General features: G+C 42.6%; 1 protein-coding gene across 3 annotated transcripts in view; it reads right to left on the minus strand.

Annotated features, from left to right (window-relative positions):
• Dock4 (dedicator of cytokinesis 4) overlaps positions 1–17,001 on the minus strand; it is a 396,425-nt gene that overhangs the window by 65,428 nt on the left and 313,996 nt on the right. For all 3 annotated transcript variants that reach the window (XM_075948630.1, XM_075948628.1, XM_075948629.1), the window contains exons 28-30: positions 9,689–9,764; positions 7,298–7,398; positions 6,888–6,946 (exon numbers count right to left, since the gene is read on the minus strand). In XM_075948630.1, coding sequence (XP_075804745.1) covers positions 6,888–6,946; positions 7,298–7,398; positions 9,689–9,764 — 236 coding nt within the window. The remainder of the gene's footprint in view (positions 1–6,887; positions 6,947–7,297; positions 7,399–9,688; positions 9,765–17,001) is intronic.

A 17,001-nucleotide genomic window follows, 5' to 3' on the forward strand; every position in this document is an offset into this window, starting at 1 on the left:
GTGGTAGAGAGAACAAATAGGATGAGGAATATAGGGGGAAGGGAAGAGAGGGAGGAAAGGGAGAAGCCAGAGGTCAGCCAGCAAGGAAGCAAGAAAGATATACAGAAGGAAGGAAAGAAAGGTAAAAAGCCCCGAGACAAATGTAGACAAAGAGAAACAGACACCCATAACTAATAAGCAGTCTCTGTGTCATGACTTGACAGCTGGTAAGTGGTTACAGACAGGCTACTTCACTGGGCTGGGGAATAAGCAGCAGCTGGCCTAATATATGAACAGAAGGTACACCTGGAAACATGGGCAGTAAGTCATATCTGCAAGTGTAGCAGAGGTCAGGAAGAAATTACCAATAGTGACCTGGTTGAATCGGAGAGGGGGTGTAACTCTTCAACTGTGTTTGTGTAGGTGCTTATTGGGAAAACTGATGCTAGATTATAGTACTTCGGCCCCCAAATACCAGCCATGGTAATAGGGACAGGAGGCCAGATTTGAGGGATATTCTCCTGGCCTAATTTTACTACTAAATGAGACCACCTTGGAGCAGGAGTAGAAACTAGTTTCAGATGGAGAAAGGACAACGCCCAAAAGCTTCTGCTTGAAGCCCTATTGAGACATTCTCTTGTGCACAATACCCTATCTGCTACCAAAAGTCAGATTTAGGGCTCAGGAGCCTTGCAGGATTGTCATCGATAAATAGGGATTGACATCATCGAATGAATGAGATCATTTAGGGAAAGAAAGAACGGAGGTGTGTGTGGGAGATCCTGAATACGGAAGTATAGGACAAGAGGAGGCACCAGCTAAAGGGATGGTGGGTCGGTATGCTTCTAGACAAGAGAAGGCTTCTGGACGTCAGGGACTAGAGCACCAAGTGTGGTGACTCACTAACAATTTCAGCCAACTCTTGCAAGCACTCACTCCGTGGCAGGCGGGCTCTGGCCACTCTCCATGAATAATTCCATTCATTTGCCATGACGACTCTAGGCAGTAGGAACTGCCACCCCCAAAGAGGAAACAAAAATCTTGGGCTCTTAAACAACTTATCCCAAATCCCTTAACTAGGGATTAGGGTGACTAGCATTTGGATCCACCAATCAGGCTGGTTCGAGTTTGAAATGGCTGTCCTATGGATGGAACCAACATAGGCTTTTCGGCTTGGCTGGAGAGTAATATGAAATTAAGTCCAGCTACAAATCAAAAAAACATTGAGGAGGCAAGTCTCACAAACCTATCCCTTTGAAGTTGAAGTTGCCGGAGGTCAAGGCGAAACCAAAGATAAGACTCACTGGAGAGAGGAATAAGCAAAAGCTTTTTTTCTTTTTCACTGAGAGTACCCACCATGCTTGCTCTCTGGGCAGCATCCCAGCTCAGGAATAGCTCCTCATCTGTCATTCCACAGTTAGGTATAACAACCTCCTATATTCTGGCCTCAGGACAAGCAAGTGTAATATTAGTCTTGCCCAAAACCAGCTTCATCTCTAAGACCAATATGTGGCCATTAAGGAGTTTTCTAGAAGGGGCTTTAAGAAGCAAGTTTGTTTCAAGTCTTCAGAAACCATTTTACTACTGAATGGAGACAGTCCTTCTGAGACTAAGGTTAGCACTCAGACTGAAGAATAGCTAAGACATAGTGAGCCTAGATGATCTCTCTAAACACCCATGCCTAAAGCCAGGTCTACTAGTAGGCCTCTTAGCTATACAAGAGACCATGCATTTATTAATACAAGGTGAATCTAGGACTTTGGGATTTACTTTGTCAAACACAACCTGATGAACCACCTAGAGTGTGAATGTTTGTTCCCTCAAATACCAGTGAGCAGTATCTTGCCTGCTTACTAGAGACCAGAATCACAATGCCTTTATCATGGTAACACATTCAACCATTGATTTCTTAAATTAACTAAAAACAGAACTAATCTTCAAAATTCCCTGTGGGCTTGAGCATGCATTTTACAGCTTCCATTTCGGCTACTGTTCAAACAAGGCTCACAGACTACATTCTAGAGCTGTATCTTTCTTCAGATAGTGGAGAAGTCAGAGAGCAGCCACACTTGGGTCTTGATAATGCAGTAAGGCTTCAGGGTAGCCTTATCGCTGAAAACACACTTTGGGAATGCAGAGCATGCACAAACCCAGTCAGGTCCCCAAACAAACCCCTGCCAAATCAGCTGAGCAGAATGTGGGGCCATGTACAGCAGCGACTTCACTTCACTTAACCGGTTCCCATATTCCTGAGGGTTTGTGTGTGTCCCCTACAGGTAGCTGCCAGCCACACAGTCTTACCTGAGGTGTCTGGGGTGCCTTATACTTGGGCTGCAGGGGTTTTGTGCTTATGTAGAGGGGCAGCCTGCTAGGGAAGTCCAGTTGTTCTACAGTGGGTACAGGATGCTTTGTTTGCATATATGGAACACGTGCCCACTGTGTTTAGTAAGGATGGGAATTTATCTAAAAATAGAAAGTAAAAACTTTGCAGCAAATCGAAGGCCACCTGCGCAGCTAGCTGGCAAGGATGACCTTCACACAGATCAACTCACTCGTTCAAGGGCACACACCAAAGTGGACAAAATTTGGAGGGTAATGTATAACATCCCCCTCTATTGACAGAACAAAATTTTATTTCTTTAATTTAGAAAATAAAGATATGGAGGAATAACGCATTTAAGAATAGGTGTTCAGGGGGCTGGAGAGATGGCTCAGAGGTTAAGAGCACTGGCTGCTCTTCCAGAGGTCCTGAGTTCAATTCCCAGCAACCACATGGTGGCTCACAACCATCTGTGCTGAGATCTGGCACCCTCTTCTGGATGTGGGCATACATCGAGGCAGAATGTTGTATACACAATAAATAAATAAATCTAAAATAAAAAGAATAGGTGTTCACTTATCTTCAATTGGTCCTTATTCTTCAAAAATAACTTTTTATTTTTAATGTTATTATAAATAACTTATCAAAACCACAATGCAATGTTGCTGCACACCCACTAGACGTGTAGAAGTTGGAACCCTTGTGTTCTGTGGATGATGATAGGAACCAGGACAATATTATGTACGCAGCATGTCAGTTCCCCCCAAAATGAAGAATACGATTAGGACAAGATCCGGCAATTTTGCTTCTGAGCATCAGCCCCTGAGAAGAGAAAGCAGGATCTCAGCATAGCCCCCAGTAGCCTAAGGCGGGAGCAGTCCACGTATCCAAGGACAGAGGCACGAAGAAGGCCGATGTAGCGCACAGCAACAGCGAAACACCGCCTTCTCTCCAAAGGCGAGCAAGTTCTCACTCCTACATGAAACACGGGTGAAGTGGGTGGCAGGAAGACAGAGGCTGAGCTGTCTCACACACGTGACATAACGCGTGTAAAATACTCAGAAGGCTGAGGTTGTGGGGGGTGATGGAAGTTTTTGTTTAATGGTCATGTTTTTTTTTTATTAGCCTACAAAGAGTTAGCTTTGAATACTGTGTTTTCCAAACAACAAAAAAAAATTGTTTGACTCCCTACTTCCTTCCCCTCCTCTTCCTTGCCTTGTACCCTCCCCACCCCAGGACCCCCTTTTCCACGGTAACTCGGTGTTCTAAGACAGAAGTTCTGGAAATGGATGGTGGAGGTTATAGTTCACTGGCAATGTGAGCGCACTTCATATTATTCAACACTGAAAAATAGGTAAGACTGCAAATTTATGAGTATTTTCCCACAATTAAAAACACCTGCAAACATATATTAGGTTTTAATTAAGTCACGAGGATACTGTATTGAATGGGCCACAAGAGCCAGAGACAAGAGCACAAATGCAAAGCCTCACTGTCAGAGCGTGACCCTGCTCTGTGGGAACCTGCTCTCTGCGCCCTGTTTATACGCTAGGTCCACAGACGAAAAGCCCACTTGTGTTCCCTTGTTCCCATCAGACTCCCCCAATTCTGCATCTGAAGCACAAATTGTCAAAGCCACCGATCTGCTCTAGTTAAGGTCGAACTGACCGCTTTCCGAGCCCGCTTGCTCAAACGCTCCAAGAGAGAGAGGCTAACGGAAAAGAAATCTGAATTCACGGTGGGCCTGATATGCACTAGGTTTTAACGCTCTCTATGTAAATGTCATTAAAAAGCACATTTAACGCTATAAATTGTTATGAAATTTTAGAACGATAAAAGTATTTTTATAAGCACACAACTGAATGTCTACATGTCTCATAGCTGTGGTGGAAAGTAGCACTGGGAGGCAGGACGGTGGTACACACCTCTAATCTCAACACTCAGGCAACCGAGGCAGGACAATTGATTACGCCCTAGCCTGGGTTACAGAGCGAGACTTTCTTAAACACAAAGAAGTCAGAGAGAAAACCAAAATCAAAATGTAGTGATTAATCTTGGTCATTAACTTTATTAAACTGAGAGATGCCTAAGACATGATTGGGGAAGCACACCTCTGGGGACATCTTTCTCTAGAGATGACAAACAGGGAAAGACTTGTGGGAGTGGGAAGCATCACACCCTAGATCAAGGACATCCCTCATGGTAAGTAGCAGTGTTCCCCTCCTTTGCTGTCCTAGCCCAGAAGACTATTCCTAGCACAATCTAGCTCTGTCTGGAAATAGCCATTATTCTCAACAGACAAACCCCATCGTTATGTGAGTAAAGGGGCTGACAGGGAGAAGGGTGGGCTAGCATAGGCGGATCCTCTTTTCTGCTGCTTGGCTCCCATGAGGCGAGCAGCTTTTCTCTACCATACCCTTCCAGCATGATGTTCTCTCTCACCTCAGTTCTGAAACAGTGAAGCTGACCAGTGCCGAAAGACAGCCTCTGAAATGAGAGCTAGAACACGTCTGTTCTCCTGGAAGTTATTTCTGTCAGGCATTTGCCAGACATGAAATCTAAGCTGTCCTAAAGGTGAAACGTTGCCAACACATAAAACTAGGGGTGGATATAATGACTGGATCCGCAATATTAGGTTTATGTGTGAGCAGCCCAATCACCAAGTTCCAGGTGCCTTGGAAATCAAATCCCCTTCAGTCTCATGGCAGAATGGAAAACCCTTTAAAATGTGGGTGATGTTCTGGTAAAAAGTCAGGAAAATGATATAGAAAAGAAAGAACAAAGTTTTAGACTCTATACATAAGCTACACACATCATGATGGGCATTTGTGTGTTGAAAACAACTGCTTCCTGACAGACCTAGACCATACTCGAGACAACGAGTCTTCAGGGCCAGCACAGCAAAGGAGGGAGCAGTGCCGCTTAAGGCAGCACTCTTCTGTGGTTGGTCAGCTTCTTAAGAAGCACCTAGAAAAATCAGTTTGCTATCCTCTGCCCAGAGATTTCAGGGTCTACAGGGGAGAAAGAGAATTTGCATTTCTCGCAAGGTTCCAGGTGAGGCGAACACTAGTTGGAATTCCACTTTTAACCCCGCTGCTCTAATGAATGCCGGTATAGAATGATTGTCCGGCAGAGATTTTCTAAGCTTTCTTGATTTCCAAAGCACAGAAGTAATTTAGCATCCTCCCAGGAGAGGGAGAACTACTTTTGCTTTGTGATAAAGATTTAACACAGAGCAGCCTATGAGATACGCCTGTTTTATTAAGTAGACTAACAACAGAGCCTAAATGGATGGCCATCCCAGGCTGGGTGAAGTTGTATACAGCAATGCTCAGGGAAAACCATGGTGCCCATTCCTCTAGTAAGCCAACCAAGTTTGATATGATTTCCAAATAGGCTCTGGAAAGAACCTCACCAGCCACCATACTTGGGGAAGCAACCAGTACAGCACTCAACTGGGACACCACAAGGCTCAGCAGAAGGCCTTTAGAGGAAACAAAACAGACTCAGCTGAGCACGGACACTGAGCAGCCGGCTCTCAAGTCAAGACATTTCATGTGTTTTTCAGCTGGACCTAGGGACAGATCGTCATTTATTCTAGCTGGCCTTTCATCACTGGCTCTTATTTTTCGGATGCTAACTTGTTTTAATTTTCTGAGATCACCAGCAAGCACTTATGAATAACAAAGCTCTCCAAATTGTGGTGCATATTTGAGGGACATATGAATTCTGGGCAAAAATCACTTTGGAACAAGAAAACACATCCTGCTATTTCTAAGTTGTGCCTCAGTGAGGCCAAAAAAAGAAGGAACTCTCAAATCATTACACAGTCACATGTCAATCACTTGAATAAATTGCAGGGGATTCAAATGCAGTAACAGTTAATGATACAAAAAACTTGCAAAAGTAATATGCCAAATTAAATGTTATGAATCTCCAGAAAGAGAGCTTATGCCAATGAAATTCAGAACAGTTTATTTTCCAAATATTATTCTTTTTGTGCAGGCAGATCTATGCCAGCAATTTGCTGGGATAATATGCTTTCTACACTGTGGCAGATTAACACAATGGGATCTAACGGTCTCTTAGCAACTGCAGGTGCATTTAAAGGCCTTTAGTGAAACTCCTTACGATGCAGGTCAATGCAGGAAAAGGGTTTTACATGATGATGCCAGAGGCAATCTTTCACAAAGTTTAATCCAAATTGGTGATGATTCATAGCTTCCTTTCAGAATTCTAAAAGTTTCATGCTGTTACAGTTCCAAATTCTGAAAGGTTACCTCATTGCTAGAGAATGTTTAACGGGTTGAACATCATGATGCCAGATCTCAGAACTGGTCGTTAATAAGAGAAGACGCAAAGGTGTTGTGATGCTTCCCAACTAGACACCTTGCTCGGTGCCACAGTGTCCATTTCTGGAGATGGCATTTTGTGACTGAGAGAGAATTTCATCCACAGGTACTGAACATCTCTTGACTGTGTGATGCATTGGCTCCCAAATGCTGCCATTGCTGAGCTGCTGTGCTACGGACATGTGACAGTCAGGAGAGGAGCTCTGCCAGGCAGGCCTTCACTTCCCATCACTTACCTAGGTTCTGCCACATGCTAAAAATCTCACAACCCATGGTCACCCGCATATCGCCGTACCTGAAACAGAAAATCAACGCTGTTGTAATTTCCACAACAAAGTACTTGCATTTCTCTAGGATAGAATATGTCCTTCTGAATTAAAGGCAAGACATTTGAATTATAGATGTCTAGTGAACATGTCTTAGTGACCCTAAAGAAAATATCCACATAAACTTATAACTTCTGGTTTCGATAATGACTTTGAATCCTGGATACCCCTCAAATGTTAATAAGTTAAAAAATACTGAAATTCCTCTGGAAACCCTGCTCTAATAAATGCTCCACTACTTGTCATTTCCAGTGATGGCATTGTGACCCATGAATGATGGAACATCTTTAAAAGGCCATACACCCCTCATTGGTACTTACTTTTCTAGCACCTTCTTCTTTTTGGAAGGTGTGAACATCTCCAATTGCAGACACAACTGGTTTATGAAAATGACAGCAAGGTAAAAGTAGGAATCCCAGATCTAAAAGAAGAGGACGATATTTAAATACTGTTGTGCTAGAGAAACATGGCGCATGAGTTGATGGAGTTGCTGACATTTGCTTCCGGAGCAGGAAAGGGATGGGAGAGAAGCCGGAGTCACTGTGTCCCAGTCAGTGCTGGCTACCAAAGCGTGGTTTGTGTGACGTCATTATGCCACAGTTGCTGCCATTACACAACACACAATTGACATTTTCTACACGGAATAATAAAATCAAAGAAATACTCTTTGTTGGGGAATATTATTTTAAGGTGTGTGACTTCTGTTTACTCTGCATTTGTTTAACTCTGTGAAGCTGTGTTACTATGCCTGTCTGAAACACTTGATGGTCTAAATAAAGAGTTGAACAGCCAATAGCAAGGCAGGAGCAAGGATAGGCAGGGCTGGCAGGCAGAGAGTATAAATAAAAGGAGAAATGAGGAAGAGGATGAGCAAGAGAACAAGGAGAAGGGGACACCAGGGGCCAGATACACAGCAAGCCATGGAGAAGTAAGTAAAGAAAGGTATACAAAAAGAGAGGAAGACAAAAGCCCAGAGGCAAAAGGTAGTCAGGATAATTTTAGTTAAGAAAAGACAGCAAGAAATAAGCCACGCTAAGACCAGGCATTCATAACTAAGAATAAGCCTTTGTGTGTGATTTTTTTTGGGAGCTGCCTGGTGGGTCCCCAAAAAGTCAAGAGTAAAACATTGCACAACAACTCTCTCTTTAGATATTGCTTAAAATCGGAGCTCTGTGGTGTAGCTGAAGGATCGATGTCTTGTTTTGCAGACAATACTCTGGGCATCTCCACACAGCCTTAGGTACTCCATTTCTGAGTGGATTAGTATTTGGAGCTTCTTTTGATGGAGAACTTGAAAAACCTGCATCTGTATCTCTGGAAATGCTAATCGCTTTAAATTCACTTTGTATTTTAAAATTCCCTATCCAGACAAATTTCGACTCATAAATTTTCTTATGCCAAATAAAGAATCAGAAAGACATTAGAATAAAATTTCCAGAAATAAACAGCAAAAACCATGTAAGACATATGGAGACTATGTCTCCAGTGATGTCATGTCAAAAGAAAGCTCACCATGAGAAATAGGACAAAGGATATCTGTCCTCTGTATGGAGGTCTCACAAATAAAACCGGGATGTGATTGAAAGCCCCAAACAAAGAATTCCACGGAAAACATTTTTAAAGGCGTGATGGTGTACCCTGGCACTGGAGTTGAAGGTCACCTGGCATGGGTGCTGGGAACCGAATTTGGCTAAGAGCAGCAAGCATTCTTAACTATTGCAACCCCTCTACCCCCCTCCCAGAACAACATTCATTCGAAGAAATATAGGCACGTGGCAATATTAAATTTTGCAAGAATGTACACTTAAAGGATAATTTACAAGGAGAAAGTAGTGAAGGAAAATAAATGGCAAAAATCAGATGGCTGAAGATGTATTGTTTTGTTTTTCAAATAGCAAACGGCAATGGGTAGATGGCGGTGTTTGCGAAGCTGGGCTGAGATGTCACCCTGTGTCATGGACAGAATGCATTGACTTTTCATAGTCAGGCCTCCTCTGTTCTGTGGATATCATGGGTTTTGTTTGTTTGATCAAGCCCAGGTTTACTTCATGCACAACAGGCAAGAGTGCTTCAAATTTTCATTGCATTTGTGCTTTCTGTATTTTCTAGCTGTCAGATAATGAGTTCTCACTAAATGTTTAATGTTAAATGTGTTATTAAAAAAACAACAGGAAACAAAGATAACAAAACAGAACCATTGTTGAGGACGGAGGCCACAACAGGCACTTCTGTCTACACTGTCATTTGCTTGCTATAAAAAAAAAGCTGTGTGGGGAGGTAATCTAGAATAGGTGAACAGGCAGGAATATCACCAGTCATATTTCTGGGGGATCAAGAATCCTGCCCAGAAGAATCACACCAAGGTTTCAGAGTTTTCATAATTCATTCCCAAACTCAAAGCTAGGGAAGTGGTAATTTTGAAATTTTTTCTTATTAACTCAACAAAGTAATAAAAATCTAAAACTCTAAAATAACTACACTGGAATCACACCAGAATATAATAACTGAAATTTATGGTAACAGGTATGACTGACTCCCACCAGGCTGATAGGCATCACAACAACTCTAATGTGTCTGCAAATATAATAAAAAGTATCCCAACATTACACACAGCTGACACTATATTCTCCTGAACACAGATGAAGCACCTCTCTAAGACACAGCACAGATCTCACACAGCTAAGCAGGACAGTTGTGGGCTGGGTACTGACCTTATACTCAAAGTTCTCATTTAAGAAGTTCTTCCGCAGTGCATCTGAGAGGTACAGGACTGTGGTGATGATCACACTATAGTGATGAAAAAGAACACACTAGAGCTGAAATTTCACATTAGTGAAAATCAGTAGACAAGAATAAAGCACATTTAAAAGAAAATGTCCTCCAGTAAGCATGTGGATTCAAAATGAAACTCAAACACACACACACAAAAATTTATTAGCCAATTTCTTCACAAAACGATATGTAGGAATATTTACAAACTAAAATAATTCTGATGTAAATATACTCATATGTTGGTGGTTTATAACACTTAAAAAAAATTAAATTTCCAAATAGAGCAAAATCACTTACTGTAAACATCACATTCTGTATTTGATTACCATGAATGACTGAGGGCCTAAAGAGGGCGCAGATAAGGAGACAGGATGTATCTTCCCTTTAATAGATGCCTTCACTCTGTTCTTTCCCATGTAAGGTGCTAGAGGACACAGAAGGACTATGGGAGGTGGAGTCACACAGGAAGCCAGACGAGCACTAAAGAGACAATTCCTGTCCAAGTGTCTATAAACCCTGTGGGCACAGCAACTCCAAGACAGAGGCATCTCCTTCGGGCAAAACATGGGACAGCCCTATGTTCTTAGCTAAGCATGCCACAGCAATATACAGCTATATTTATCTTGCTTGGGAGAGTAATAAGGAATCATTTAGTGAATATTCTCACCTAGTATGAAACAGAGTGCAGGTGGCTTTGGAAGTATGCAGCATATGGAAACTGATAATTCAGGTGTGGACCCACCGGATGAATTTATCTGATGAAGATAAACCTGTCTAACAAGGCTTACAGGACCACTGACTCTGAAAACTGGTTGCCTGTATCCGTGATTTCCCTCACGTGCCACTTTCTTTCTCCCTTAGGACAGCTCTGGCCGTATTCCCACTGCTGTGTGTTTAATCTCATGTAAATATTCCATCTACTGGACACACACATAGCTGTGGATGGTCAGGAAGATGATTTCTGCTTAAGTGTCAAAGTTCTGATGAATAGAAATAATACTAGGATATTTTATATTACTCAGACTGATATAGGATTCTCAGTCACAAAGACAACCTTTTACACAGACAGTTAACATTCCACTCCAGGTGTTTTGCTGATTCCAGGTCAGCATAGAAGCAACTTTAGAAAACAGAACTCCTTGTCTAGCAACTGAGACTCTCTGCGCATACTCTCTACCACTCAGGGTTCAGCTCTGTCTGAAAGTGCATGGCCAAGTGTTATTCACTGGCCAGTCAATGTGACATTCCTAGCCTAAGAGAAACAACCGACTCATCTGTGTTATGACAGTGGGCTTGGCTGTGATAGAGTAGGAGCGACGTTGTTGAGAGAAGGCAGCCATAGAGAGAAAGAGGTGTGAGAGCTGAAGGAGAAGTGTGAGAGAGTGAATGAGTGTGTGAAGAGTGAATGAATGATGTAGATGTATGTGTATGTGTGTGTGAGTGTGTAAGAGCTGCTGCTACGCAGAGGAGCTGTGCCTAGGAACTGTGTAAAGTGAGTATGGTGAGAGAGCTATGGAAATGAGATGTATAGCTGGGGCTATGTGGAGATTTGTAACTGTGTGGAGGCAAGGAAGATGAAGCTGTATAGAAAACAGATGTAGAAGAGAAATGTATGTAAAAGGAAGATATAGTCATGTGAAAAGAGATGAAATTGAATATAGAAACAAGTAACAAAGCAGGAGAGAGATATATGTATGTAAAGAGAGATTGTCAAGCAAGAGAGATTATTTAAGTTGAAGTAAAAGAAGGTTACCACCTGGAAAGTGTGTGCTGGTTCCTTTTCTCTTAGGTTACCAGCAGAAAGTGTGTGTTTCTTTATTTTCCCCTCAGATAGAAAAGTCTAGCCCTTGGCACTTTCATGGATTTCTTTTTACTTACCCTGGTGCTGACTGGGGAATGCCCCCAAAGTCAATTATAAGAGAGTTCTGTAATGATGTGGGATTCCCCTCTGCATGCTCTGAATACCATTGGTTAATAAATAAGGTGCTTTGGGCCTATTGCAGCACAGAATAAGGCAAGGTGAGATTTCTAAGCTGACAGGGGAGGAAAGAGTAGGCAGAATTAAAGAGACGCCATGTAAATGCTGCCAAAGGAGACAGACGCCCGGAAATTTACTGAAAAATCATGAGCCTCATGGTGATGCACAGATTAATAGGGATGGGTTGATTTAAGATATAAGAGCTAGCTAGAGCTATGCATAAGCTAATAGGCCAAGCCATGTTTTCATTAATAAGGTTTTTGTGTGCTTATTTTGAGTCTGGTAAGACAGGAAACGAATAAACAGCCTCTGTCAACAGAAGCCCTGTGTACATACATGTACACACACTTTTGCATAAATCATTGTACTTTTAAAAGTATAAGATAAACATGTAAAAAAGAATTGCTGTGGTTTCCTCAGCTCCCCATGGCAGACATCATAAACCAATTCCATAGTAGAGAGAGGAATTCCTTCAGATGATAGTATAGAATGGTCATTTGCAAAGATCCTCCTCAAAACAATGAGGAAATCATTGAGGTTCCCAAAGGATTTTACCCCATGATTATAAATCATTAATATCAGAAGAGGAAATGCTAGCAGGTTAAGAAGTGGCTCTTCACCCAGCACATAGATCACTGGGATTCTAGGTTTAATGAGGGAAGTTCTGGAGGTATAGAGGTGCAGCCTGGGGACAGAATGTATGCTTGGCAAACAAATGAATTCCAAAACCCCAACCAGTCAAAATAAGTAAAATGTGTACTCTGTGTGCACATGTTTGTCTGTGTCGGTGCAGGGGTCAGAGTTGGATGGCAGCCGTTTTTATCACTCTCATCATTATTCCCTTGAGAAAATGTCCCTCCCTGAACCTGGAGATCACTGATTTTTAGCTAGGCTACCGACTGTCAAGGTATAGCCATTCTTTTGTCTCTGTCTTGTCCACACCCAGCACTGGGGTCACAGGGCTACACGTCCACCCACATCTATTATGGGAGTCTAGAAATCTGACCTCAGATTCAGTGCCAGTGTAGCAAGTACCATTATTTACTGAGTTTTTTTTTATTCTTAATAGATAAGTACAAACTTCTGCTTGATGTTCAATAGAAAAATGCATTGTCCTGCTACTCCTGCCCTGGCACACGAGTCTGGCTTGGATTAGTACTTGGGAGCAAGAACCTCTACTACTAATAAAATTTAGCATATTTGCTATTTCCACACCTGAGCCTAAGGTCGTGGAAGAGGCTCACTAACTCAAAATTCCAGTTGAGAAAAGCAATTCCACAGAAGAGAAGAATTACAAAATTATTTATGTGCTAGGAATTGTAGTTTGAATGTAATTGCCCCAATAATCTCAGGAAGCGGCACTACTAGGAGGCGTGGCTTTGTTGGAGTGGGTATAGCCTTGCTGAAGGAAATGTGTCATTATGCAGACGGGTTTTGAGGTTTCCTATCCTCAGAACACTGCCCAGAATCCACTTCCTGTTGCCTTCAATATGTAGGACTCTCAGCTTGAGCATCACGTCTGCCTGCATGTTGCCATGTTTCTCACTATGATGATAATGGACTGAATCTCTGAATGTTTAAGTGAGCCCCCTCAATTAAATGGTTTCCTTATAAGAGTTGCCATGGGCATGGTGTCTCTTCACAGCAGTAAAAGCCTTCACTAAGACACCAGGTCATAAACACAGATAATATTCATGTGGCTTGAGCTGCATGCATTGACAATTAACATGGGACCTCTGTGGTCTCGGTACTATGACCACTGGCATATTAAAATCTCAGACAGTTGGGCTTTCTCTGGAGATTATATGTGTCTAGGACACCTGGCTTTGTAGAGCTTCCAGGGTATTTTTGGTGAACCTGGAGAGCCACCATTCTAGATTAGCACCGTTCTTTTCCTACTTCAGTGGGTACCTGGTAACCTAATTAACATTCAGACAATGAGTCAGGCAGCCTGGAGTAGTTCTTGGAAGCCTGTCTCTCTAACAAGCTCCAAGTGATAGCAATGCTCTTGTCTGTAAAGCATCCTTTTAAGACCAAGGCTCTAGGGCAATGGATCTCAACCTTCCTAATGCTGCGACCCTTCAAGACAGCTCCTTATGTTTTGGTGACCTGCTACCGTAAAGTATTTCATTACTACTTCATATCATTATTATTATGAAATATAATGTAAATATCCAATACGCAGGGTATCTGATATGCAAGTTCGGAAGAGCTATAACCTGAAGGTTGAGAATCACAGCACTGGAGAATCCTAAGTCAGAACAGCATCCCAACACTTTCTGCCTCTGCAGGCTCCTGACTGGGATTTCAGCAGTCTTAGGGTCTCTAGTGCAGCATGTAGTCTTGTTGCTAGACTGATGACCTTGGCCCTTATCTGACCTGCCTGCTCTCCTGTTACAGGGACACAGGATGCAGGCTTTTCATTGAGTCTGGAACGCACTAGAGGCTGAGAAAGTCATGGTACCAAATTAAAACTATGAAGTAAGGACCATGATCAACTACATGCTCTAACTTCATTAATTGACCAATTTAATATTTATGCAATTTTTACTAAGTTAAAAATGATAGGTTACTTTCTTAGAATTTTATGACCATGGCAACTCTGATAAAGGAGAAGATTTAATTGGGTGGCTTACATTTTCAGAGGTTTAGTTCATTGTCATAATGATTCAACATGGTATCATGCAAGCAGACATTGCAGCTGGAGAGCTGAAACCGTACATCTTGGCTTGCAGGCAACAAGAAGTCATCTGAGTGCCACACTGAATGAAGCTTGAGCAAAGGAGACCTCATACTCCACCCCTACAGTGGAATAATTCCTCCAACAAGGCCACATCTACGCCAACAAAGCCACTGTTCCTAACACTGCCACTCCCTATGAGCTTCTGGCTACCAATACATCCAAACTACTGCAGTATAGGCACCTTTGTAAGACTTCCCAAATAAGTTCAAATATTGATAAATAGATTTTTTTCCTCAGTGAGGGTGTATAATATGGCATATGAATCTGGTTTATGTGTTTACTATGATGGAGAGTAGGACCCAAAGGAGGACTTCTCAAGTGAGGGAAGCTCCTCGGAAGACGCTACTTCATATGCTTGCCACTTATGCTTTCTAGCTCATCACCGGGCTGGAACTCACTATTGAGCCCCAGCACAAAGTCCCCAAGCCAGCTAAAGGAATTCATATTTCATTGTTCCATTGTGCAAAATACTTGGAGTTGGAGGATTTTCTTCACTTGTTCCCCATTATTTAGAGCCACATGGCTCCTCCGGCTTCATTCTTTTCAGAACTATTTCTGATTTCAAATGCTCCAACCTCAATCACTGAGAAAAGTTTGCAACTTGCTACCGAAATGGCCAGATCACTGACTCTGCCACAGACAATGTGGGCACAAGGATTGCTCTGACAATGCCAATCTCCATAGGCATAAAATGATGAGATCTAATCAAGGAAGAGGAACTGGGGCACAGGGAATACAATTTATTACTTTGGGTGTTCCAGCTGTGATTAAGAATTATCTTCTCTCTCTTCCCTGGTTTCTTGCTTTCTTACTCCATAGAAAACTTATCTCTTGGAATTTGTTCTTTTAAAAGTGACTAAGACTAGAATCTGATGAAGCATAAGCCCATGTTCAGTAATCACACGGAGACTAAGAGAAAGGCCCTGTACAGTCTACAGAGAAGAGAAACCTGACTATCAACAATGTTGCTCCCCTCACACCTAAACCTTTTTGAAGCAGGGTCCCACTAAGTAGTCCTGGCTGGCCTGGAACTCACTATGAATTGCTTTGAACTCATGGAGATCTGAATACCTCTGTCTCCTGAGCACTGGAATTAAAGGTGTGCATGATCATGCCCAGCTAATGTTGATGCTTATACATTCAAAAGCTAACAAAATAAACCTGGAATTCAACTTCTCTCTAAGTTGAAGCATTAAATGGGGACAGAATAGATTAACAGGAAGATCCTTAGGGCCATTGCTCTACCTGGATTCAGTCAGCACTCTTCCAAGTGTGGCTAGCTTCCTTCATCTTAGGGAAGACTTCATACAAAGAAATGAGCCTGACGTGCACCTTCACGGCGAACTTATCTTCAGGTGTAAGGTTGTTATAGAAAAGGAAGAAGGGGTCGGGACTGGGAAATCCAGCAATAATGCATCCAGTATCCTACATATCCACTTTCAGGCCCATGAACACGTTGCCTTTAATTAGCCATTTTCCTAATAGCATCAGTATTTATGGATTTAGTATGGGCATTCCTATTAGTCAACCACATGCTTGAGTATTCTGAATTTTAAAACAGATTCTCACCCTCCTAACTCCTTCCACAGATAGCAGTATTTTTTTGATTCCTGTTTATAGCAAAACTCTTCAAAAGATCTGCCTGTAATTACTGTTGTCTATTCCTCCCCAGGCTCTGCTCTTGAATTCACCCTCACCAGGCTTTTATCTCCACCACTCCAGGGAGACAGCACTCAAGGTCACGGGTACTGACAGTGGTACCAGCTCCCAGAGTTAATTGCTGGTCCACAGTTCCAGCTACTCTTGCTTGAAGTATTTCCTTCCGAGAGTGGCAGGCCCTGGCTCTCATCTTGCCTCAGCGGCTTCCTGCATGGGCTCACTGCCTGACCTCTGAATGGCGGCATCCCCAGCCTCAGTCCTAAGGCTTTTTGTGTTTTTGAGTGCATACATTTTCTTCCTGGGAGCTTTCCTTCCTTTCCAAGCCTCAGATCCTAGCCATGACTTTACTACCATAGAGGGACAGCTCTAGCCCCAACTTCTTCCCTGTGGTCCAGCAATTTCCCCATTTTCACCTCCTCTTGGAGGTCAAACAGCATCTTGCTGAGACAGAGATTCACTCTGTACCTCAGGTTTCCCTGGAATTCACCGTGTAGTTCAGGTGGGCTTTTCTTGTACTTGAGGCTATCCTCCTGTCTCAGCATCCCAAGTACTAGAATGACAAGCATCAACTTGGACACTAACAGTACCTCACCGATTTCTTCCCTCCTCTCGCTCTATGAACGCCTCCTCTCCATATTTTCCCCTTAACTGATTGGTACTGTGGTACTGTGACTGCTCCTTTTGCTCAGCCCCCAAACCTTAGAGCCACCATTTATCGTCTGTCCTCTCTCCTCTCACGAGTGGTCACCTCAAGGCCTCATCATTCTTGTCTTCAATCTTTATACTACCTGCATGGCTGCCTACCTGTCCAAGTCACCCAAAGGAGGATCCTTCTTTTCTGTCTCTCTTATCAAAACCCAGAAATAATATAT

The sequence above is a fragment of the Microtus pennsylvanicus genome, chromosome 14 (assembly GCF_037038515.1).
Source record: "Microtus pennsylvanicus isolate mMicPen1 chromosome 14, mMicPen1.hap1, whole genome shotgun sequence".
NCBI lineage: Eukaryota > Metazoa > Chordata > Mammalia > Rodentia > Cricetidae > Microtus > Microtus pennsylvanicus.